The sequence below is a fragment of the Zootermopsis nevadensis genome, unplaced genomic scaffold (assembly GCF_977971745.1).
Source record: "Zootermopsis nevadensis isolate Lab colony 2312 unplaced genomic scaffold, Znev_1.0 Znev_ptg000005l, whole genome shotgun sequence".
NCBI lineage: Eukaryota > Metazoa > Arthropoda > Insecta > Blattodea > Termopsidae > Zootermopsis > Zootermopsis nevadensis.
The window spans coordinates 4375971-4402119 of record NW_028259137.1 but is presented as its reverse complement, the minus strand read 5'-3'; the positions used below and the strand labels follow the sequence as shown (position 1 = coordinate 4402119).

The 26149-nt window shown below is 40.1% G+C and overlaps 1 protein-coding gene across 5 annotated transcripts in view; it reads left to right on the top strand.

Moving 5' to 3' along the window:
• Window positions 1-26149, top strand: part of LOC110835180 (uncharacterized) — a 160206-nt gene that overhangs the window by 103793 nt on the left and 30264 nt on the right. For 4 of the 5 annotated variants that reach the window (XM_087343410.1, XM_087343412.1, XM_087343413.1 and 1 more), the window contains one exon: window positions 23110-23304. In XM_087343410.1, the coding sequence (XP_087199536.1) occupies window positions 23163-23304 (142 nt within the window). In that variant the 5' untranslated portion in view covers window positions 23110-23162. Of the gene's footprint in view, window positions 1-7444; window positions 7525-23109; window positions 23305-26149 lie in introns of those variants that run through there. The other variant, XM_022075132.2, reaches the window with a different exon arrangement.

Sequence of the window (26149 nt, the reverse complement as noted above, 5' to 3'; positions counted from 1 at the left end):
TTCGGCTTCAAAGGGTTAAGTATCATGTGGGCTACGATTTAAATCATATTAAATTTAATTATCTTGTTCATAAAAAAATTCATTGTAACAGCCGTTCAGTATTAAAACGTGTAACTTTATTATTCTTAAAAGACATAAAAACAGATTTCATGTCAGTAGCGTGTTCCGAATCTGCAGAATACATAATTTAATCTAAATCCAATCCCAATTCTAAACGTAGAATAAATAAATAAAATGCATTTTTTAAACCAAAGAAAGTATGACAGGCATGTAAGACTTGAGGTTCTCACAGCGGTGAATATGAAGATTTCTGTCTTCTGGGTTATTGCGCTGTGTAGTCTGGTCGATGTTAACCAACGTTTCAGAGGTCATACTGCCTCCGTCATCAGGGCGATGAATATGCCAATAGGGTGTGAGGAGTTGGATTTTATAGGCAGGGACGTGAAAGGTGTAGCCTGCCCCGAGCCAATGGGAGCAGGTATGGGAGTGGACCAATGGTAGCACGTGGGCGAGGGTGGGAGAGGGAGAGAAAGTAGAGAGAGAAAGGTGAGTGTAGTTGTATGGATAAAGGCCCTGAAAGGGGCCGAGTTACTGGTCTGGTTGGTTCTGGCGGCGCACTCTTGCTCGTTCTCGGAGTCCTCGGAGTGTGTGGATCAGAGGCTTCCAGGACCGGCTCAGGTGAAGTCCATCTTCCCTGTTAAAGTTATCAGGATGAAGTTCGATCTCGATGGCTTCCCTGATTAACCGGTCCATGTAGCCGGTTTTTGAGGAGAGGATAGAAGTGTCCTCTAGCTGTATCTTGTGCTCCAAGTTGAAGCGGTGTTCAGCAACCGCAGATTTCTCGGGCTGCCCGAGCCGGATGTGGCGTTCGTGCTCCTTGATCCTGGCCTCAACGGAACGGCCTGTCTGGCCGATGTAGACTTTATCTACATCGGCCAGACAGGCCGTTCCGTTGAGGCCAGGATCAAGGAGCACGAACGCCACATCCGGCTCGGGCAGCCCGAGAAATCTGCGGTTGCTGAACACCGCTTCAACTTGGAGCACAAGATACAGCTAGAGGACACTTCTATCCTCTCCTCAAAAACCGGCTACATGGACCGGTTAATCAGGGAAGCCATCGAGATCGAACTTCATCCTGATAACTTTAACAGGGAAGATGGACTTCACCTGAGCCGGTCCTGGAAGCCTCTGATCCACACACTCCGAGGACTCCGAGAACGAGCAAGAGTGCGCCGCCAGAACCAACCAGACCAGTAACTCGGCCCCTTTCAGGGCCTTTATCCATACAACTACACTCACCTTTCTCTCTCTACTTTCTCTCCCTCTCCCACCCTCGCCCACGTGCTACCATTGGTCCACTCCCATACCTGCTCCCATTGGCTCGGGGCAGGCTACACCTTTCACGTCCCTGCCTATAAAATCCAACTCCTCACACCCTATTGGCATATTCATCGCCCTGATGACGGAGGCAGTATGACCTCTGAAACGTTGGTTAACATCGACCAGACTACACAGCGCAATAACCCAGAAGACAGAAATCTATGACAGGCATGTGTAATTTAATATGGCCGACGGTTATGTTTTATGGTATTTTAAAGAAAAGTACATTTAGGTCTCATCTCAAACTTCGAGTGTAGCTGGGATAGAATTTGTAAAATAATGTAATATTGTAACAGTGTTACCATAGTTACCGCGATGTATGCTGAATGTGTTCGTGTTTTCAGTTCGTTCACCACTGGGTGATACCAAAGGGAAAAGATACTGTGACATTTACTTAAGCTTTCGGTTACTGCCAAAAAAATACGTTCCATCCTTCTAATTATGCAATCTGTAGAGTTAATTTGTCATTGGGACATCCGAGACTTGGCTGTTATAGCACAGTGAATATCCCAGCAGAATTTATAGCCAATAACAGCTCGAATACGAAGCAAAGGTCCTAATTAATATTGCGACGAAATGCGAAAAATATAGCATCAAATGATAAAAACGTATAAAAGTGTGCATGTACGTGTAATGTATTATATGTTCCTTTCTCATTATCTTCTGTGTTTCTTTGTACCATATTCGTTCCTTTTAAGTTAATTCTTTCCAGCTTTCTTCTATCCTGCATTTTCTGTTTTATATCTCTGTTTTCGCTCCCTACCTTATTATCCTTCTTCATACACACACACACACACACACACACGAGTATATTCGGGTCCGAAAACCAATTTAGTTTGCAGAAGCCCTCAATCAACCCAGCCGGCAGGAGGTGGCGTGTTCTGCACAGATCTCAGAGTAATGTTGTTCTAACTTAGAGAAGCCATAAATCAGTTCATAAAACCAATTCTATCGTCTGGCATTTGCGAGCGTATCGATGCAAACGTCCTGAGGTTTAAAAGTTCTCTCTCTCTCTCTCTCTCTCTCTCTCTCTCTCTCTTCAGTCTGTCTACTTTGTGGTCTGCTTCGAGTGCACATGTTGTCGACATGGTCCAGTAACCAACCACACGTACTTCTCTTTCCATGCTCAAATCTGAGAGGTCAAGGTCATAGGTGAATGTCATTTGAGACAACGCAAGTCTCGTTGTTTGCAAAGAGAGCTTCTGTCTACTGAACCTAACCTTCGCTGTGTGCGTCTCCTTACTCAAGTAATGCAACCTGCATTTCACTGTCTTTTAACTTGAGGGTCTCCTGTTCGAAGACCCTACTACAGTGTAACATTCACAAAAATCTCCTGTAGCAGAAGTCAATACGAAAGCCATTGGACCCCGATCTTGAGCTGGTACTGTTCACCTCTCAGTCTTATCTCCTTAAGATTCCACCTAAAATTCTATTACCATCTCCTAGATCTTCAAAGAAACTTCCAGAAGGTTTCCTTATCAAAATTTGGAGTCTCAAACCAACCTACACGCCCAACTCAGTGTCCTATCGATACAAGGTCACTCTACGTTTTACGTAAAAATATTTTCTACGTATTTTTGTTTCCGACTTACAATTTATGTTCTTCGATCAAAGCAGCAGATTGCGTTTCTCATCCGTACAAAAGAACTACCAAAAACATTTTATAGATGTTAATCCCAACTACGTTAAACTGTAATAAGCTAAACCTCTCAGGGCCTGATTTGGAGAGAGTTCACGAGTTCAACGCACTGGACCTCCTCGGACAACAACACAGACATTAATTTCCCACGAAATAAAAATATAATTATGGAACGAGGGAATTAGTTACATCGGCGCCAAAGTTTGTGTAATTTATTGGGGAATAAATAATATATTTTTTACTCGGTTTTTCAAAACAGTGTCTATAATAAACTCCAGACACACTGTTGATAAAACAGTAATTATATTTTGTATTGTATTTCACTGAAACGTGGTTTCCTGTTCTCAGGACGAACATAAATTTGTTCGCAAACAGAATAGTATGAAATAATCTGGAATTATCTTTCGAAAGCAAGTGGCCATTTTGATTTTCGCCTTACTTAACTGTACAGGCTGTTACGTCTAGGAATTATAATTTTGAACAAAAACTTGGGAAGGGCGTGTGATTAAGCGATCTTAACATTTTTAAACCTTGAAATCCGATTGGTAACTATATGTACCACCTGCTTTAACAGTCAGTAACTCTTCATTTTGTATTTACGTGTTTCATATGATTCTCAGTGTAAACAGCGATTATTTTCTTAAACAGCGTTAACCAGTCGATCTTTCTAATGGTGTAGTGTCGTGTTTACTTCGCGGTACGGACTGAGTTCTTAAATACGTAATATTTAGACGAGCTTTGACTTCAAAGGGTTAACCAGTTGATCTCTTTAATGGTGAAGAGTTGTGTTTACTTCGCGGTACGGACTAAATTCTTAAGTACGTAATATTTAGACGAGGTTTGACTTCAAAGGGTTAACCAGCTGATGTTTTTAATGGTGAAGAGTTGTGTTTACTTTGCGGTACGGACTGAATTCTTAAATACGTAATATTTAGACGAGTTTGACTTCAAAAGGTTAACCAGTTGATCTTTCTAATGGTGAAGAGTTGTGTTTTCTACGCGGTACGGACTGAATTCTTAAATACGTAATATTTAGACGAGCTTTGACTTCAAAGGGTTAACCAGTTGATCTCTTTAATGGTGAAGAGTTGTGTTTACTTCGCGGTACGGACTAAATTCTTAAGTACGTAATATTTAGACGAGCTTTGACTTCAAAGGGTTAACCAGTTGATCTCTTTAATGGTGAAGAGTTGTGTTTACTTCGCGGTACGGACTAAATTCTTAAGTACGTAATATTTAGACGAGGTTTGACTTCAAAGGGTTAACCAGCTGATGTTTTTAATGGTGAAGAGTTGTGTTTACTTCGCGGTACGGACTAAATTCTTAAGTACGTAATATTTAGACGAGCTTTGACTTCAAAAGGTTAAACAGTTGATCTTTTTAATGGTGAAGTCTTGTGTTTACTTCGCGGTACGGACTGAATTCTTAAATGTTATTCAGACGAACTTCGGCTTTGAAGGTTTAATTACCGTCCGATCCTTTTGTCAGGGATTGAGGCAAATCGCAAATGCCTGTGACAGTAGCAGATTTCGGACCGCCCTGTGGTGACACCCGTCAAAAAACCACGGAGATCAGACGACATTACATCGCGAAAAACGAGGAACTTACGTAATGGTGGAGTCTTATTACCTAGACAGCGAACCTTAGGGTTCCTAAAACGGTGGGAAATTTTAATGAATTTCTAGTCACAGGCCTGCTCTAAAATCACGCCGTCTTAGACTCCGTCACTCCGTTCAGACTTAATGTACTGATTATTTCGCGGGAACTTGGTCTTGAGCGCATTGTCTGTGAAAATCGCGGTGTATTCTCGGAGCGTGAGAAGGGTTTTAGAGTGTCTGAGTTTTGTTCTTAAACTCACTCAGTGCTGCACGCATGTCTTGCGGGTTACTTATTTATGTTTTATGTAACAAGATTTTTCGATAGGGTAAGAAAACATATCCATAAATGTTCTTTGCAACTTTATTCCGTCTTTTAAAAATAATTCCATATACCTTTCTAGTATTTAACGATGTATTTTTAGCTGCCTATCTTGTATACACTACAATGATCGCGTATTTATGAATGTTGAATTAAAAATTTGAAGTTGAGATGTTAACACACTAAGGTACTGATGGAACCAGCAAGGACCTCAGAAACGTCGGTCAACCCAGAAGGCAGCCATCTTAAAAAAATGAAAGCAGTATGCATGTTGACGTCCTTTTCTGTAGATTCGTGTGTGGAGATGACCTTTGAACTTAAGGATTCCGGGTCTTTTATCCGATTGCAACTTTCACGTACAAATGAGTTCACTGTTTAATTCGAAGGAAATACAAGTCGGTACAGGAATGCAACAAAGTTCTTTTTAAGTCGAGATGCCATTCCGCTGACCACAGACTGCGTCAGACACGGATTCCTTGCCATTTACCGCAACTTACAGTATTATTCCGCCTGACGATTCTGTAATTGATCAATGAAGCGAAACGTCGATTTCTCTTAAAGAGGATATGCCGTTCGATGATCTACAAGTTTTCGAAAACTGTGGTCAGCGACTCGTAACGGGGTCATTATTGAATGTTTAACAAATATGCGTCAGACTTGGCGGTTAGGTTGGCTAGACTGGCGTGAATCCTGTTTTTGGAGGTCTTAATGTTCGTTCATGAATGAAGCCTCAAACTGATGTATAACTTTATAAAAAAATCGACAAATTTGTGACGTAGAAAACATTGTGTCGTTAAAACACGTAGGCTGAGCCGATGATGAAATATTGAAACGAAGCCAAGTTGAATGGGTCAGAAAGTCATTCGGGGTTGTGATACAACCGGGTTACGTGCCGTATGTTGAAATAAACATAGCATTTTATAATCTGTCTTATGTTTTAATGTGAGGCCGTGAGATGAGACATGTAGCTTGAATGATAAATGACAGAATTCCTCGATCATCAAGACCACGACTTAATTTAGTCATGTGACCTTCGTAATCGGCGCCGTGAGAACCCGATATTTAACCAAGATACTGCTAGATTTCTTTACGAGATCTTTGTATTCATATTTGTATCTGTGTCATGTGCCAATGTTTGACAGGATTCGTATTTGATGATACGAACGAAAATCTAACTTCTGTATAAAACGTTTTTAGCCACGTTGGTCTAGCGGTTAGAACGCTGGCCTTGTAATCCTGGGGTCTCGGGTTCGATTCCCGGCGGTACCCGAATTTATAACTTGTGTTGGGCAAGGCCGTGGTCTAGGCAACACGGAGTTTTCCTGCGTGGCATCCCAACAATTACTCCATTCACACACAGAAGAAGGCAATGGCAAACCACTTCTGGATCATCTGCCAAGAACGTATATGAACAGGTCCCAGTCCGAGAAAAGGATGGAAGGATCCTGTTCATATGGACCTGTCGTCAGACAAACACTAAATAAATAAAAATAAATAAAACGTTTACTAGGTCCAAAGTGTCCTTACCAGATTACGTGATCGGTGGTTCAAAACGTCTTTGTACAAACTCCTGACTGCGCGCTGAAAACAAACAACGCTTTGATTGTAACAGAATCCTAACCACAAATCTTCGTGTAGTGACAAATGACAATCGAATGTGTGGTACAGCAGCTCATGATGTGTCTTGTGTTTGTTGCTACAAGAAACTGATCCTACACGCGGAATCCCGATTCGACGTTTTGACATGAAAGTCACGACTTTATTCTGTGTTCGTAAGGTATTTCAATTCATTGATTTGTTTCATTCTTAGCTAGTTTTGACGACTGTGTTTCAGTCACAGCGGCTGTGTATTGTAGAGGTGGGAATCTCTAGGTAGTGTATGAATGATTTTTGGGTTTTTGCTTACCCGTGCAGTTGGGACATTAAAATGGACGATTTCTTCGAGAAATCATTGAAATTTCATAATAGCCTGTTCATCACAGTTGATACTTTTCATAATTGTTCTATATCTGCATTTTTAGCCATAAATTTGCATGTAAACTGTTTTGACGTAAATACGTCTATATTTTAGGGTCAGTGTCATTCCGCAAAAAAGTGTAACGAAAAAGTTTTGGAAAAATGTGTAAGATGGTTACCTAGGAAATATCAACAATGTGATAATATGGATCGACAACAATGGTCAGCTTTCGTGCATTGTTATGTTACCTAGGAAACGTCATCTGTTTACTCGTCATTGTTGTTACCTAGGAAAACGTGTAAGATCCATATCAACAATGTGTTAATATGGATCGACAACAATGGTCAGCTTTCGTGCATTGTTATGTTACCTAGGAAACGTCATCTGTTTACTCGTCATTGTTGTTACCTAGGAAAACGTGTAAGATCCATATCAACAATGTGTAAATATGGACCGACAACAATGGTCAGCTTGCGTGCATTGTTATGTTACTTAAGAAACGTCATCTGTTTACTCGGCATTGTTGTGTTACATTACTGCCGTCAACAATCGGATTTCGTTATTGCGGAAAGAGCTGAGCTGTGATTCGCTTGTACAAGAAGTGCGTCGTGGAGTAGATAATTTTGTGCTGGTAAAAACGTTTTACAATATCACAAGTACTTATCTTATATAAGATTTATTAAGAAATCTATTGTTGCGTCATACTATGTACAAGATGGATGACATTGATGCTAGAAGACTCCATAACGCAGAATATATGAGACAGTACAGAAAACGTTGAAAAATAGAATTATGAAATAATGAACTCCAGAGCGTATGTTCAATGGTGAAAAAGTTTTAATTGTAACCACAAACCTATTGATTATTGTAAGAGACTTATTTTGAATCATTTAAGACACAGGAAATCCTAATACAATGCCGATAATATTGACAGGAGATTTTAACATGGATTTAAAGAAGGAGGAAAATCAAAGCTTTGTCACATTTATGGAGAAAACGTTTGGCTTAATGTTGATGTCAAATCCTAGATCAAAATCTTGTATAGATATGGTGTTTGCACGAAATGTTGATACTCTAAAATGTACAAATTTTGTAACATATTTCAGCTACCACAGAGCCATCTTAAGCGTAAGTAATTCAGGTTAAATAAGCAATGTCTTAATCAAACTTTACTCAATTGTAAAGTATGTATAAAGGAAATATTTAGAATAAAGCCAATATATAAACTTCCTTTCCGTATAGACGTATTTACGTCAAATTCTCCGGAACCGTGGTTCCACTGACAATTTTAGATTTATATTAGAGATTAAAATGCTAACCTAACCTAACCTAACCTAACCTACTCGAATTGTCAGGAATTTAGTGACGTGATGTGTTTGAACTAAAGAGACGGATATGGTAGGAAGGAAGGGAGTTAAGAGAGAATAAAAATGAATACAAGAGGAATGGGAGAAAAAAAGCTTAAAAGTAGAAAAGGGGCCAAGGTTTAAGATACAAAAGAAATCGTCCCCCGTTAAATTTAAACGGGCTTTTATATTAAAAGTGTAGAAAGTGCTGAAGAGCATAATGGCCGATGATCAACATGTAATGGGGTGACTTCAGTCGGGTTGCTGCTGCATTCTGTAGTTTTGCGTTTTCTGCATTGTAACGATACGAATTGAAAATTCACCCCAACCTCCAGTTCAATCTGAACCGTTGTTGAATGGAACATTCATCTCCACTTTCCCCTTTTTACCTACCTGCGCGATCCCTGTGTGGGCTTTTTTTTTTTACGAAGGGCGGTTGTGACGAGTTGAGTCATGAGCAGGGAGACTCTCTATTATCATCTGTCACATCAATCTTTGCCAGGATGTGTGTCTTCAAAACAGCATTATCCCCTGCTCATTTTTCGTTTCACTGTACATTTATAGAGGGCGGAGGATACGAACAAATGTGTAGTGGTGTTTACGGAGTTGGCCTAGATTTGCTGTCTCTTCTGAATATTTAAGAGTTCTGCCCACTTTCGTAATTCGTATTAAATATCAACAGTCACAGTTATATTTGCCGCGAAAGTTTATCGATCTATCGCCGTGTTATGTAAAATCAGGGCCGCGTCATCACCACGCACGGTGTGGGCGGGCCACGTAAAAATGATTTGGGGGCCGGAAGTTGCTGACCTCTGACATGGAAGATTTTTTCCTCTGTGAGTGCTTAAAAATGTCGTGTCGTCGCCTGTTTTCCTGCCATCTTCCGAGTCGGCAGTTCGACAAATGGGAAGGAACCAATAACTCTGTCGCCTTTGTGATAAGGTTTAAATATTTGCGTGGTAATTAAACTGTCCTGGGACAGCTGAGTCCAATCGCCATAAATTTACGTGTTGTCTTGTGTTTAAATAGGGCATGTTTCTGCGTTAGGGAGCAGACATTTTGTGTCTTACTTTTAACGCATTATCAAATCAAACTGTAGGCATTCGAACGAAGATACTCATATTTATTTGTTTTATATACAGGGTGTCCTAAAAACTTGTATTCACACATTCAGTGAATGAAATAAATAAACTTTAATAAACTAAACCCTTAAATATCGCACGAATGTTTCTTTAATTTATGTCAAGTTGTGAGAGAGGACTTTCGTAGTTTAGGGTGTGGAGAGGCTGAGGAAAATGACGATGACTGAGGCTTAAAAAGATTGTCCTCCGAGTACAATTTTAGATCGATCGGGCTTCACCAGGCTTGTTGGTCTTGTTCGTTGTGGTTTTAAGAACTGGAGCATTTTAAAGTCTGAGGTCCCGGTTCACTGCATTCGCAACCATCGAAAATTCTTCCTCGCTCCGTTTACGGACTTAAAACTCAGGGTCCCAGATTGTTTGTTTTACTTTCCGAATGTCGGGTCTGTGAGCTCTGGGGCGTATAATGAATCGTGTTACGAAGTAGTGACTGTCAATTATCGCTTTGCTCTGATAATTATTATAAGTACAGGTTAGTTTTTTTTAAATTAATCGTGGTTTTCTTTCGTTATTTCCGCTTTGTTTACTTGGTAAGTTGGCGAATCGAGACTGAGCCGACACTGATGTGACCCTCTTGTGGTCAGTGCACGTATTTCCCTTCTGTTTAACGCGGGAGTTTACAAACTGTGGCCCAAACATTGCATATGACACGAAGATTTGCTTTCGTATGTTTTATCCACTCAGTGTTTTTTATCATATCAGCGACCTACGTCTGTCCGTACGTCTCTGTGCCTGCCAATTTAATAGCAGAGATCAGTATTTTCAATCTGCCTTCTTCGGATTAAACTCACGTATCTTCTTATTTTATTTATTGAGTGTTCTGTCTGACGACAGGTCCATATGAACAGGATCCTTCGATCCTTTTCTCGGACTGGGGCCTGTTCATATACGTTCTTGGCAGATGATCCAGAAGTGGTTTGCCATTGCCTTCTTCTGTGTGTGAATGGAGTAATTGTTGGGATGCCACGGAGGAAAACTCCGTGTTGCCTAGACCACGGCCTTGCCCAACACAAGTTATAAATTCGGGCACCGCCGGGAATCGAACCCGAGACCCCAGGATTACAAGGCCAGCATTCTAACCGCTAGACCACCTCATCTTATTATTATTTAGTGTTCTGTCTGACGACAGGTCCATATGAACAGGATCCTTCCATCCTTCTCTCGGACTGGGACCTGTTCATATACGTTCTTGGCAGATGATCCAGAAGTGGTTTGCCATTGCCTTCTTCTGTGTGTGAATGGAGTAATTGTTGGGATGCCACGGAGGAAAACTCCGTGTTGCCTAGACCACGGCCTTGCCCAACACAAGTTATAAATTCGCACACCGCCTGGAATCGAACCCGAGACCCCCCGAGGATTACAAGGCCAGCGTTCGAGCCGCTGGACCACCGTGGCGGTATCTTCTTATTTAGCAGTAATTATTATGCGTTCTTTGCGTCTGTCTCTACATCCGTTCCCCTTGTTAGACTGCACATGTGCTGATGAAAAACTAACTCCAGTGATCTGTACGAAATCTGTACACTTAACTCAGATGCGCTGTTCCGAACCGTTTCCTTGTTTGCTCTGCGTCTCATGTGGGTCAGGGCTTACGAAGGGACAGAATCGTGACTCTTGTAGGAAATGCGATGGAATGAGTTTGCGTGAGATTTTGCTAAATTGGACACTCGAAAAATTATGTTGCGTTACGCACGTCTGAACCCGGATTAATTGGGTAAACGGGAGGAAAAATTCTATTGAAACCAGAACGTAAAAAGTGATCTATAGATCGGGGACGGAAGTCGAAGATGAAGTTAGAAGAAAATTTATCGAAAGAAAAATTAGGAAAAAAAACAGAAGAAGAAATGAGGGAGAGACGAATGGAGAGAAGGGGGGAGAGAAGTGAGATCAGGCAGGTCGGTCTGACGACACTTGCACCTGGAGGACGGGCTTCCAGGTTGACTCATTTCGCCGCCCGCTGACAGTTCCGACAACTGAACGGGCCACGATGCCGTGTTACGTCACTGACGCAGCTTACTTAAAGTCCATTCATCCACTCGTCCGATCTGTGCAGCTGCAGAGTGGATTATTATTTTGACGTATTTATCTCTTCCAGTTGGCTCAGATTAAAAATATTTACCGCCGAATAATAGAAAAGTTTTGAATCTGAAGGCTGTATAAGGAAAACGGTGGCCTCGTATTAAGGGTGTCCGGATTTGTCTGAAGATACTGAGGAAATCGACAGAAACCCGTATGCAGAGTGTCGCTTGATGCGCGATAAGACGCCATTTTGTTCTTTTATAAGGTTAATTGTTCGTCCAATTCAATACCGTCTCTTCTTATAGCGCAAGATATAGGTTAGCTGTTCGAACTCTCGTTAAAATATAGAACCCTCTGTCTTTAGAGTTTCATATAGAAACACAAGTTTCTTCCCAGTTTCTGAAACTTCGATCGCGAACCACTAACTCTGTGTTGTTGCCCCGTGTAGTCTGGTAGATGTTTACCGATGTTTTGGAGGTCCCTGCCGCGTCCTTCATCAGGGCGATGAGTTATTGATGATGGAGGCAGGAAGGACCTCTGAAACGTCGGTAAACATCTACCAGAGTACACGGCGCAACATCACAGAAGACAGCCATCTTCGGACTCACGCCGTGAAAACCTCAAATCCTAAGTAACTAACAAACTCGTTTTGCGAAGAGATTGTTTAACATCGCATCGGACAGAAAACTGGAGACTGGTTGCAGGAAGTAAGCTAGTACTTTCATAGTGACTTACGAAATAGTTTCGTGATACGTAACATTTTCGATGCTAAGGATGAAACAGGGACATGTCACTTTGAAGATTTTTCATATGTTTCATCTGTGTTTTTTGGTGTATCATTGTTTCTGAAACCTGCCATCTTCTGACACTAAACAAAACATCTCTAGCGCTGCACAAGTTTATTTTATAAGATTATGTACTGATAAAGAGAATATGTTTGCTCTAAAATTTACGACGTGAAAAAAGCTTAATAGCACTCTAATGAAATATTTTTAAGTACTTGAGAATATTATGTCATTTAATATTATTATAAAGCTGATTACCACTTAATGTTCGGTAGGGTCTGTTTGAAATACATGATTTCTGTCAGTGATGGATTATGTATATTGAGACAATTTCATAACATATTCTTATGAAGAAACAAATATATAATTGTCAAAACAGTTCCCAGTTTAGAAATTTGAAAAATATGGATTTGTTAGAAATGTCACTGTTATCTACTAAAGTAATACGCGTTTCATTTTGACTTTTGTTTTGTGCTGATTTGAACCTCGGACCTTCTTATTAAGAAAAGAACGTACATTAGAATGGCCTCCATTAACATGATGTTTATGTAATGTTTCGTGAATATAGGCCAACTTGTTCAAACGTTGAAACGAGACGATACGTATAGACACATCATGGCGGTCTCGTAGGCCTGCTTAATTATACAGTATGCTAAAATCAGAAAATACACGTAAAACATTTTTTTTTTTCAAATTTATTACTCGCAGAATGAAACATTGGTGTATGTTGAGTGTACTGAAGTTGAGACTTTAACAAATTTCTTGGATATTTGGGATCCGTGTATTTTGTTCGCTTGAAGTAGAGTTGTTTTGTTCAATGCAAAGTCTAACAACGTTCATTTGAAACTTGTTGGTAGGGTGGATGGTTCGGTTTGGTTAAAGAAAATCCAGTTACAATTACTGAGAACGTTTAGTGTCGAAGAACTATGAATCACAAGGAATTATCGGAAATATTATCCTGTCATCAAAGGATCAAGACAGCATCGTTGGCCAAGATAACCAGTTCTCTGCTTTGGGTTCGAAGCTTGGACCCTTGAATATACATTTTTCTTGTTTTGGTTCATACTTTCGAAACTGTAGGTGATTCAGCGTCATCGAACTGAATCTACACGTGTTATCGGGAAGGAAGTGTGACGTCATGCACTCATTTAGTTGGTTAAACCCTAAAGATTGAAGCGGCACGTTCCTTCGAAACGCCATCAAAGTTGTCCGAACTTCACCGCGAGATCATAAAATCTCAGACCCCCTTGTATCATCGGCATAATTCAATACAAGGTCGACTTCAAGAACAGTTATTAGCGATACGTCTTAAGGACGCCAGCACTCGCCTTGATTGAGAAAGGATTTTAATTAAAATAACCAGCCTCGGGGCCGATAATGCTGCTCCTGGTGTGCGACAGGTGGACTAGATATTTTTCGGGTCTGGGCCTCGTTCAGATGACAGCAATAAAACTTTATTTTACTTAGGACTTTCTCGGGTCATTTTTTATTTTCTCGCAAATAAGTACGAATTGGCGCTGTCTTACGCTCGTGACATAGCAGGTCCCCGGAAACAAATCCCTCTCACTTTATTTTCTCGGTGATTTTCGTACCTGCCCCCTTCTAGAAATGTTCGAAGTAATATTTTGTATCCGATGTCTTTGTATCATTGCTCAGACGTCAAAATGACCTCATACTTAGAGATTCGTTAAATAAAAGATCTTTCATCCAAGGATTAGTGGAATTTATGCATTAGAAGAAAAATATATTAATGATACGATAATCAGGTCTGGCTTTATTCGGGCTGAAATCGAGGTAAATCGGAAGATAAACTTCGTGATCGATCTGGGTCGAGCCAAATGCTCCTCGGGGTCGGACCGGGGCTGGAGAAATTCTAAAATTTCTGCCCGTGCAGACCTCTGACACATAAAAGGAGTGTCGCTGAGTCGCTCGCGGTCAGTAGCACTAACCTGTGTCAAGGAATGTGGTACCACTTTTCAAGAAGTGTCGACATACTCCACGCGTTTTCTAGTTGGAGTTAAGCAATATTGAAAGCACATGAGCACACTTTTCTGTGTCTTGATTCTTTCAAGGTCACGTTTTATCCTTTGTTCTGCAGTGTTGCTCCTATTAACTAATATGACTCGAGGGTGTGTAAAGAAATGCTTCGATTACTTTCCCATGTGAGGTTGGACATCCCTGGGCTCATTGATTAAACATTTTATAAATACAACTGATGGAAATTTATTATATTTTAGAAAATATTGCAGGAACAGTAGCACGCAGTACGGATGTCGTCAGAGGCGAGGTAAATTGTCCGTGTAATCACATTCGAATTTCCTTCTACTCTTGAATGAAGTCTGTCCTATGCTCCTTGAAGTAAAATCAGAAATCTTCTATATCAACTGCATATATTATTTTATGACTCCACAGTTACATCTACGCCTAGTAGTGTCAATGGAATATTAACTGTAAATTTCTGAGAAGCTGATATTTCCTCATCTGCTCAAGAGATTAACTCCCTTATGGAACCCAAAGTTTATTACCGTGTTTATAAGCCTGAGGGGAAGAGACCTCTGGGGAGACCTAGACGTAGATGGGAGGATAATCTCAGGCGGGATCTATGAGAGATATAATTTGAACGCGATAGGATTTTGTTGGTCCAGGACAAGGACTGGTAGAGGGGTTTTAATTCGGTGACGAACTTTCGGGTTCGGTAAGCCATCTAGTTAGGTAGTTAGTTAGTTTATAAGACGCCGCCACTGCACCTAACCAAAGCCAGATTAATCTAATCCACACGCTCCAACTTTGTTTCTCCAATGTGAATTTTAATAGTATCTTCCCATCTGTGATTCCCATACACGTGGTCTCTTTAGGTTTCCTGGCCAAAAATCTGTATGCATTTTTATCTCTCCCATGCTCCCAGAATATGACCATTACATACGACCCGATTTTCAAACAAAGCTGTGTCCTGCCTCTTAGGTCAGAAATTTTCAACATTCGTGAAGATGCAATTTTGCGAAGCTTTCAGTTTATATAGCCGACAAATTTGTCGTTTCCGGAAAATAAAAAAGCCAATCATGTATTGCATTCAAATAAGTTAAAATCTGAAATTATATTGACATCCTGGAATTTGTTGGACTAGAAATATCTGCATTAGTCTCTGTGAGTTCTGTCCAGAATTACTTGTTTTGTTATTTTAAAATCTGGTATTGGCAGTGTTAAATTTATTTGTAAAGGCTAGTTCTGAACTTTATTTAAGTGCTTGCAACTCGCTCTGTCAAGAGAAACAAAATATCAGTTAACTTACTTTGTGTGCCTTTCTACCGACTAATTACTCGTACATTCTTCCTTTGATCTAGCTAAAATAACCTCGTCTCATTTCCAAAAGCATCAGTTCATGAGATGGAGGGAACTGGATGTTTTATGTCTAAAGAAAATTAAATTATTCCTGAAACGTACATGTTAAATGAGCTTCATTAATCGCCTTTGTCTGGTCTATTTAATTAGTAGAAGGACAATGGTATTAATGTCAGGATACAAGATTTTACTCAGGGGAAAATGAACACACTTTTATTGATGTTAAGCGAAGGAACGAGTGTTTTAAGTTGGAATGGAGTGCCCTGGGGCTTCTGACGCAACCAATCATACTCTATGGTTGTCTTTATTTGCATTGAGTCACCGTTATGTCTCCGGATCCTATAAATTAATTTAACTTGTCAACATACACACGGATGAAACCATAAATAACAGCAACATCGGGTGTTAAAATACTTAAACTTGTCTGAAATTAACCTAATTTTATGTTTCGTTACACTTTACACCCAAACTTACGCAGAGCCTTTCAGAAATTGGGGAAATAAACAAATTTTGTTTCAGAATAAATTAAATGGATGTGGTAATAGACTGACATTATCCGCCGTCCGTAATTATTAAAAGGACGTTTCGGAGACTGCCTCCGAAACGTCGTATAATAAATTTAGGACCTCGGAAAATGTTAAGGAATTTTAAGATTTTAAATGATTTGTCTGGCTTCGGACAGGTACTAGTGGCGGACTGTTGTGAACAAGGAAATTAATATTTGGTTTTGATACCAGCTGAGAATAATTTGAATATTTATTAAAGCCCTGTTACCTTACAGTATTTCAGGATTCTATACTCAGTTTTTGCTATTGTCACTACCACCTTAAAAGTTCGTGTGTCCGCCATGTTGTTATTATTTATTGTAATAAATTGGAAACTGTATAGTTGGGGTAGAGTCTAATAGGATAATATTCATACCAAGTTTGGTGAAAATCGTTTAATTCAGAACTTGAAATGGGTGATATATAGACACATACTTTGAAATGGTAATTACAAGAAAATCTCTTATCTTTTCCTAAGAAATGCACCTGGAAAGTAAACACGTAGGAGTATAAAGGAACGTGAGGTAGACTACATATAGATCGGTGGCAATGGTATGAATAATTACCGAGGTAATATAATGTGCCTCTTAACTAACTGTTTGCCCTTTCACGTGTCTTGAGAGACGCCATTCGTCATGGCAACAAGCAGTTTTTTTATGTACACTGCTGTGGCGGTAACGACTGGAGATCACTGTATCGTCTGTAGGGAACAATGAAGACCTTTAATGAGTTGTATGCACAAAATAAATAAAATGAACGCATTGTGGAAACTTGTATGTCTGCCCGTCCGTGAGTTTTACCTGCGAAATTGCTTAACGGGTTTCTATAACATCTGATGCTGGGGATTTATTTAAAAGACTGTCCTCCGATCCGGGTATTTTCAATATAATTTAAAGTTTAATTCTTAACCTGGTCAGTAGATGGGGTTAGTGGCCAACATTTTGCCCCGACCCCAGGGATAGGGGCTTTGGTGGGCCCCAGAGCCGGTCTGGACGCAGAGGTTGGAGGAAAAATCCTTTGACCCTGCCGGGGATTGAACCTACGTCGAGCAGTCAAACGGAGTATTGACTGAACTGCCCTTCTCTCCGCTGATGGCTGTATGCACATTGTGCATTGGTCATGTTGCCGGACTGTTTTAACCTAACCTAACCTAACCTAATCTAACCTAATCTAACCTAACCTAACCTAACCTAACCTAACCTAACCTAACCTAACCTAACCTAACCTAACCTAACCTAACCTAACCTAGCAACGAAGGAACACTAATGAAGCAGATGAAAATAATTTTGTTGTTGTATGTGGGCTGATCATAACAAGAATTTAATACAGTCGATATCCGGAGAAAAATAGTTTAATTTTGGAACGCAGTGGGACGGTAAGGTAGAGAGAAATGTAAAATGAAATTTATTTCCACCAAATATTATCCGTACAAACTGGATGGAATAAGTAAAACAAGAAATAGAGGGAAGAGTGATGATTCTAGAGGTTTCGATTTTAATTTACACTCTTACCTTGGTATTTATCCAGAGTGACTGACGAAAACTTTGAAAAGCCTAATCATTTCACGTGTCATTACAGGTATTCGTATCTCTAGCAGAGGCGGCAGAGAGAGAGAAAGAGGAAATTGGTGGAGGAGAAGTGAGAGACACTTCGATATCTGGGGGGGGGGGGGGGGATAAAGAACATCTTATAGCTAGAAGGTCCCCAGGCAATGCCCGCTCGTCCTTCTGTTAAGGATAAAGTAAGAGTGAAGGCGTTAGTGTGATGATTGGCATAAAAGACGGAATTTTGAAATTTTGTATTAGAGAAAGCTGAGGCTATTAATTTGGAAGTTTAATACATAATTTAGAAGTTCCTACTGAGGGGGAGGGGGTAAATTTTGACGGCGTTAAGGGGTGGTAAATTTTGATTAATTTAAATCGGGAGGGCTGCATGAGAAGCTTGCAGTGGCAACTTGGAACTTGGGAACCATCTCAGCATTTGCTTGAAGACAGAGGAAAACCAAGGAAAACCTGTGTCGAGATGGCCGGTCGCAGGACCTTCCGGGTGCGCGCTGACTACTAGCCAGCGGTCCTGCAGACAAAAGAGGCATTTGTAGTCAAAGCTCGTCTAAATATTACGTATTTAAGAATCCAGTCCGTACCGCGAAGAAAACACAACTCTTCACCATTACGAAGATCGACTGGTTAACGTTGTTTAAGGAAATAATCGCTGTTTACACTTGAGAATCATACGAAACTCATAAGAACAAAGACTTGTTGGCTGATGAAGTAGGTCGGAACATTGGGCTTTAAAGGGTCAAGCAGCACTTAAAATAATTGCACTTACTAATCTTATGTAGTGCAATTTATGCAAGTGTTGAAGGCACGAGGCATTCCAATGCGTCGACTGCATTTGCTTGGGCGTGCCTTTGACGTGACCAGACAGGGCGTCATTGCAATTAGGTTTGAACAGTTTAATGAAGCAGTACACCCGGAAGGTACATGATTCGAATCTCAGTGCGGTAATCTTATAGACCCCTGTCTGGTTTATTTGGGGGGGGGGGGTTAGGATTTGTGATTGACAGAGGTTGATTTCACCTCAGAATACAAGGACGGACAGTTTGGACCTACGCTTAAAGAAACTGAAATAAAAATATATGGATTTATTTTATTTTAGTGTTAACAGGTGATAACAGTAGATTATAGCCTTATATTAAATTACTCTATTCTGTTTTACTATATTACGTTTTCTTTGACGTCATGTCAAAGTTAAATTGCAGATAATTTTCTGTGATGAAAAAAAAACATACAGTATTTACATACTTACGCACGAGTCAATTTTATCTTTAAAGCCTAGTGACAACAAAAAAAGATTATGTCTGCATATTTTATTACGTGTTTCATATAATTTGAAGTGTAAACGGGAATTATTTCCTTAAAAGCGTTAACCAGTTGATCTTTGTAATGGTGAAGAGTTGTGTTTACTTCGCGGTACGGACTGAATTCTTAAATACGTAATATTTAGACGAGTTTTGACTTCAAAAGGTTAAACAGTTGATCTTTTTAATGGTGAAGAGTTGTGTTTACTTCGCGGTACGGACTGAATTCTTAAATACGTAATATTTAGACGAGACTCGGCTTCAAAGGGTTAACCAGTTGATCTTCGTAATGGTGAAGAGGTGTGTTTTCTTCGCGGTACGGACTGAATTTTATAATATCATTTAGAGCTTCGGATAAAAAGGATTAATACAAATAATAATTTATATGGTCTAAGCATTTTCACAAAAAGAGTCTCTTTTTGGGGGGGGGGGGATCTGGATAAAGATTTATTTCATTATCGCTTAAAGTAGAGTATATATTGAACCGAATACAAATCAGAATTTAAATCGAGCGGCAAATCACGCTTCGTCATTGCCAAATTTTATCAAAATAAATAATATCGAAGTTTGAAACGAATTTCTTCTTGTCAAATTATGCAGGTGTTTGATGATATTTAAATATTTGTACTATTGGTGATGAAGCTTTTAGATATACGACCGGACAATATCGCAGCCGCTTTGTGGCTTCATTTTATGCACTTTGTACAAATAACACCTGAAAGGCATTTTCTCAGTTTACGTCTGCGTGCTAATGTACTGGTTTGGTTCGTGACCATAGTTCTGTTGAGGTGGACAGCTTTTTGCAGTAAAATATCATGACGATGTTAATTTATGATGATGGGCTAGAGCTAAGGGTACCCGCAGAAACGATCACTCAAACAGAAAGCGTCAGACAACAGGAACAAAGGAAAGGTAGCATTGAAGTTCACTGGGAAACCTTCATAAATTTGCTATCGTACGTGTTAACAGAAGAAATACGTTTGTCGGCTTACCCTTGTTCCTGTCTGGAAACTAGTTGATGTATCTGTACGTCATTATAACGAAAATGCTATTTTTTTTATCTCTGTCTTGACGTGCTGAAGGCCTTTAGTTTGTAGGATGTGTTTTAAGTAGTAATCGGATAGAACACGAACTGCAGTGAAAATCGAGTTATAAATCTCGGAAAGATAATTCCTTCCTCACTCATCTGACCGTCTCTCGATGTAGTGCAAAGATTAAGAATGGATGGAGTTATATGTCCACTTCGCCATGCGTATTTGTAGCGTGATGCTATTATAAAGAACAGGGAGACTTACGGAAGACGTGGCTGTGGTAATGGCAGTTGTCTGTTGCCCCCGAGGTAAATTCAACTTAAGTGTCTACGTGGTTTAATAAATAACACACATTAAGCAACTGAAATTAACCAAAAAGCCCGCAACTCGTCTAAATTTTATTTTTAAGAATTCAGTCCGTACCGCGAACAAAACACGACACTTCACTATTACGAAGATCAACTGGTTAACCTTTTGAAGTCAAAGCTCGTCTAAATATTACGTATTTAAGAATTCAGTCCGTACCGCGAAGAAAACACAACTCTTCACCATTAGAAAGATCGACTGGTTAACGCTGTTTAAGGAAATAATCGCTGTTTGCACCGAGAATCATACGAAACCAGTGGATCGTAACGTCTTGAACGAGAATGATGGATGACATAAGTTATAAGTCACTTAATTTCATTTGAAGTAAACTTAACAGCTGTACGAATAACAAACTTCTGCTTAGGACTGTACAAATCGATCGACTGTGTCCTGCTACCCGTTAAGGTAATATTGAATCCGAACATTCTTTTTACGAATTAAAATTATGCCTTTAATTATATTTAAAATTATGCCTCATCTTTATGAATTTTTAGAAGTAGATTTCTTTGCGTTATTCTCGGCAAAGTACACAGACGCATAATTTGGGGGGGCGGGGGAAGGGGGGGCTCGTTGCCCGCCTGTAAAACTCAGCTTATTTAATCTCCGAAACCTTTCGGATTAATATTAAATTTGGTCCACGGTTAAGGCATATGTTTGTGTACCGAATCCAACATGATGATTGTTACTGTCTCCGACTTTATCAGAAAAAACCTATCTTTCGAAACGTCGTGATTTTTAAGGTTTAAAGATTTTGTTAAAATTAAGAAATTCAACCTATAGATATGTTCAAAAGAAAGAAATTAACAGAACAAGACAACGCCAAAGACATTCAGAGATCAACTGTGCCCAATAATGTTCTGTAAAAGTGTATTTGGTAATCGAAAATGAATTTTTATTGAACCGGTCCTGTTATCTGGTGGTAATCAGATTATTCTACTGTCCAGCCCAGTATCGGAACGTTCATTTTTAAATTCCAACCATTACCTCTGACACTAAAATAAGGAGATCGCCCTGAAGATGGAGTCAGCAAACACCTCCGAAACGTGTTTCTACTTCCACCGAACTAAATGGCATAATAACACAGAAACAGTTGTCTTCCATATACAGAAGTGTTTGAGCGTTAAGGCAGGTGGTACACATACTTTCCACTCGGTTTTAAAGGGTTGAATCAAGTTGAATTTGTTGGAGAGTCTCTCTGTGGGAGACAGTGGGTAGGTCAGGGGTCAGATGTGACCAGTTTCCTATCTGTCACGATCATCTGGAACGTATCTCTCGGTGACAAGGAAACGTGGACCTTCCATGGCAGACTGACAACGTCAGCTTAACTAGCAGCAGAGGGCTTGTGGCAGACACTGACATCGCCGGACATACGCAAACTGATGGTTTTTTTATCACATCCAAATAATCAGTTCTCGGAAAATGCTCGTATACAAATGTGAAGTTGCGAACATACACTGTTACATCCATTTTTATTCCAATTTTAAGTTCGCCATTATCTCGACCAAGGCTCCAGCGATACAGAGACGTCTAATTCCTCTTTAAGTATAGTCTTAACCCTTTGAAGCCGAGTCTCGTCTAAATATTACGTATTTAAGAATCCAGTCCGTACCGCGAAGAAAACACAACTTTTCACCATTACAAAGATCGACTTGTTAACGCAGTTTAAGGAAATAATCGCTGTTAACATCGAGGATCATAGAGAGAGAGAGAGAGAAAGAGGAAATTTGTGGGGGAGAAGTGAGAGACACTTCGATATCTGGGGGGGAGAAAGAGCATCTTATAGCTAGAAGGTCCCCAGGCAATGCCCGCTCGTCCTTCTGTTAAGGATAAAGTAAGAGTGAAGGCGTTAGTGTGATGATTGGCATAAAAGACGGAATTTTGAAATTTTGTATTAGCGAAAGCTGAGGCTATTAATTTGGAAGTTTAATACATAATTTAGAAGTTCCTACTGTGGGGAGGGGGGTAAATTTTGACGGCGTTAAGGGGTGGTAAATTTTGATTAATTTAAATCGGGAGGGCTGCATGAGAAGCTTGCAGTGGCAACTTGGAACTTGGGAACCATCTCAGCATTTGCTTGAAGACAGAGGAAAACCAAGGAAAACCTGTGTCGAGATGGCCGGTCGCAGGACCTTCCGGGTGCGCGCTGACTACTAGCCAGCGACCGAGGATCATAGTTCGTCTGATTAAGATTTAAGAATTCAGTCCGTACCGCGAAGAAAACACCGCACTTCACCATTAGAAAGATCAACTGGTTAACGCTGTTTAAGGAAATAATCGATGTTTACAGTGAGAATCATACGAAACGTAAATAATAAATGCAGGCCACTGCCACTTTGACATACAGTGTAGTTACTTATTCGTTAATCATCATTAAACGAACGAAAAGTAATTAAATGACAGACAGACGTAGGAATGTGTGTAAGTAGGTGATGCTTTAGAACACCCCTACTCATTTTTACGTTCAGTTCCGTTAAGCGCCGAGGAAATGCAATAGGATTTGATATTACGTAAGAAGAACTCTAATTTTAAACACCAGTGGAATCAGTTGCTTGTTTCATGTTGACAGTCGGTAGCAGAAAGCGGTTTCCGTGATAACAGGTGGACGCAATCCTGCGGAGGCACGTAGCTAATTCATCGTGTGTTTTTCTTGTTTTCAAGGCCGGATATGTTCCTTGTTCAACGACCCGGCCTCGAACCTCGCGTTATCAGCGCTGCCACACACAATTCGACCACCTTCCTCACCCCGCTCCAGACCGGAGGATAATAACGTTTTGCTCTCGCAATTGCAGGTCGCTGAAGGCAGTGGAGTTCCGACGCCCATGCGAATTGTCACGCGTCCGCCATGCGTTTGTTTAGGAGCAGACGTCACTCGGAGCCGCCCTCGGCGCCCGTGGCCGACAGTAGACAAGGCGCCGAGTACCAGACAGTGAAGGCGATGCCAGCAGTCGTCCTGGAGGAGGCGAGTCCGAAGGAGATGAAGAAAAGTAAGTGTCGGTCGAAGTGATTTCTTCGAACGCGTTCTTTTTACGTCAGATTTGACGTCAGGGTTTCGACTAGGAAGATGACCGTCTTTAACTAACATCACCTGTATGTTCATCACCCCTTTAACAAAAGCCCGCCACAGGTCTCTATACTGAATCACACTCTGTTCATTTTCTAAATAAAAATGTTTAAAATGTTTGCACATTTTCTCGAACACCCTGTATTTTTATTCTACCAGTTGATCATTGCCAAAGTTTTAAGGATTTATTAGCTGGGTCCCGGGATAGGACATGAACATTTTCCACTCGCTGTATGGTACTTTATTTAATTAATAACATATGTCAAGTATCGGTGCTCGGCGGGAAGTGTTTTAGCGCTGTGCAGGGGCAGAGCTGTTAGCGAAGTTCACTCTTAACGTAGGAACAGGGGAGTCCAAAGTTTTGTTGCTGAAGACATCGTGGGACCGTATCGAAGGCAACTGACTCACCCCGATGCACGTCTTCAGAATATATTCGTGGATTGAACGACAGAATGGACAATTTTGTCACTGAATTTTACCATTGGATCTCGCATTAATATGTACGCATTTATACAACGCCCGATCAATCACTTACACTTCTTTCATATGCTTCTCGTAACTTATTCGTTGTACTAAATCCAGTATAAATTTGAGTCTCGACAGATAAAAGTTCACAAAGTGAGGGCTGCGATGTAGAAGACCGAGGTTCAAGTCTGGGTCTTTAAATTCTCTTCCTTAGTGTGTACCAGGCGAAAGATCCTTGGGACATGGAGCCGACAGTTAACTTTACTGCTGATGATGTAAGGAATGCGTGAATCCTTATCTCATTCACTCATATCTCTTATGTAGCTTGGATCATGTGACCTTATCTACACACATGACACAAGCACGTTTGTTACAAGTTACTGTGTACATGTTAAAATATCTTTTATCAAATTAGGGGCATTGTTTAGAGCATCCTCCAAGCTTGCTGTTTAGACATTATCAACGAGATTTTAAGTCTTATGCGTGTAGAGGCGTTGCTAGGGGCTGATAGCTCGTCCAAGGAGTCGTAGCAAATGTCTTAATAGCTCACGAAACCTGAGGAGGCCAAGGTCTTTCAAGGACAGTAGAGCCACGGGACTGTCGTATATTTAGTACATGACAAGTCCTGCTTGTTTCTGTACCCTGGGATCAATGACATACGATAAGTTACCTTGCAACTACGTTATGAGTCATTCCATGAAGTCTTTAACACAACCTTGACAGATTTCAATGGAAGTTGGTTCCCTTATGAAATCCAAACACGCTGTTTCTATCAAATGTCACCATAAAATTTGTTCTACAAAGCTCGCATGCTACTTGTTTAATAGATAATGAAATTCTACAACTATTGCTACCAACACCACCACAAGAAATTCCCCTTTGCCCACATTCCGCCAAGATTTATCTTAATATTATCCTTTCAATATCTTTGCTTACGTCTTCGAAGTCGTCTCTTTTCTTGAGGCCTTCCGACTTAAATTTCTTATCATTTTCTCATCTCATGTTTACTAATACGTTTGCCCATCTCCTAATCACTGATCTCTTCAGATTAAGTAATCATTTCGTATCATTGCTTGCTACATTTCTCTTACATACAAATTTCTTTATCACAATTTCGTTCTGAAATATCCCCATTCGTGTCCTTGCCCTTAGGCGTCCATATTTAATGAGACAACGTTACTTTAATTGTAACTTCTTCCTTGCCAGTACTTTAATCCAAGGTTACTTTATAAAATTTAATTATCTAATATCATATCCACATATCTAATTCGAATTCATTTTAATATTATCCCATCAACTCCTGGGTGTTTATTCGGTCTTCATGTTTACCGATCAAGAATTTGTGGATATTTATTGTCTCGTCATTCCTTCCTGACGTCACCGTCATTATATTTCTCGATTATGTGATATATAATATATAAAACAGTTTTGAAAAAAGTACAAGTTATGAACTCGTCGTCGTACATTTGTGTTCATTGCCTGTCATTTCCTTATTCTTGCCGCCAGATGTCCTCAACACCCTGTTCTTAAACACTCCCAAGTACAAATACGTGTGTACCCCTTGTAGGGTTTTTATTTTAAATGGATTTTGTTAACAAGATGTCTTTATTGATGTAGATATGATAAAATGCTTTTGAAATGCGGAGTTTTGAGTTTCTACCTCAAGAGTCGAGATGTTATTGGCCTCGACTTAAATGCAACCCTGAGTTTAAACGTTGGATTCCAGTTAATTGTGAATGAGTATAGTTACAATTACCATTGTCCGCCATTGGTGGACACTCCTATTTTCGCAACCCCGTCCCCCATTATCCACCCTTCTCGCCCTTACAGATGCATTTATATTTAGGCTTTTCACTATATTGAACTAATTAAGAACACCGCAGTTTCCATTTCAATTAAGATCCACCCCTACAACTTCGCCCTTATTCAACCTTCCGAATCCCCCAGTGTTCTACCCTCGCGGGCATAATAATGCAGCGACGCCATTGGTTGCGTACCGAGCATCTTAAGGAGCTAGATAAGGGAAGGAAATGTAATGAGATATTTCGCGGACTGAGAATGAAGTGGTATCTTACAGGGTGATCTCTGAAAATAACAGGTTATAGTTGAGGGAATTACAGCGATGGATTGGCCAAAACATCAAAGTTTTGATACAGGAAGTTGTTTGTAGACGGAAGTTAGCATTTAATTGAAGGCTGAAATTAATTTACGTTCACTAAAATGTATTTTTTTTCTGACAGTGACGTTTACGAAGTAAACTCTTTTTAAATTTTTCAGAGTAAAATATGACTAAGTATTTAAAT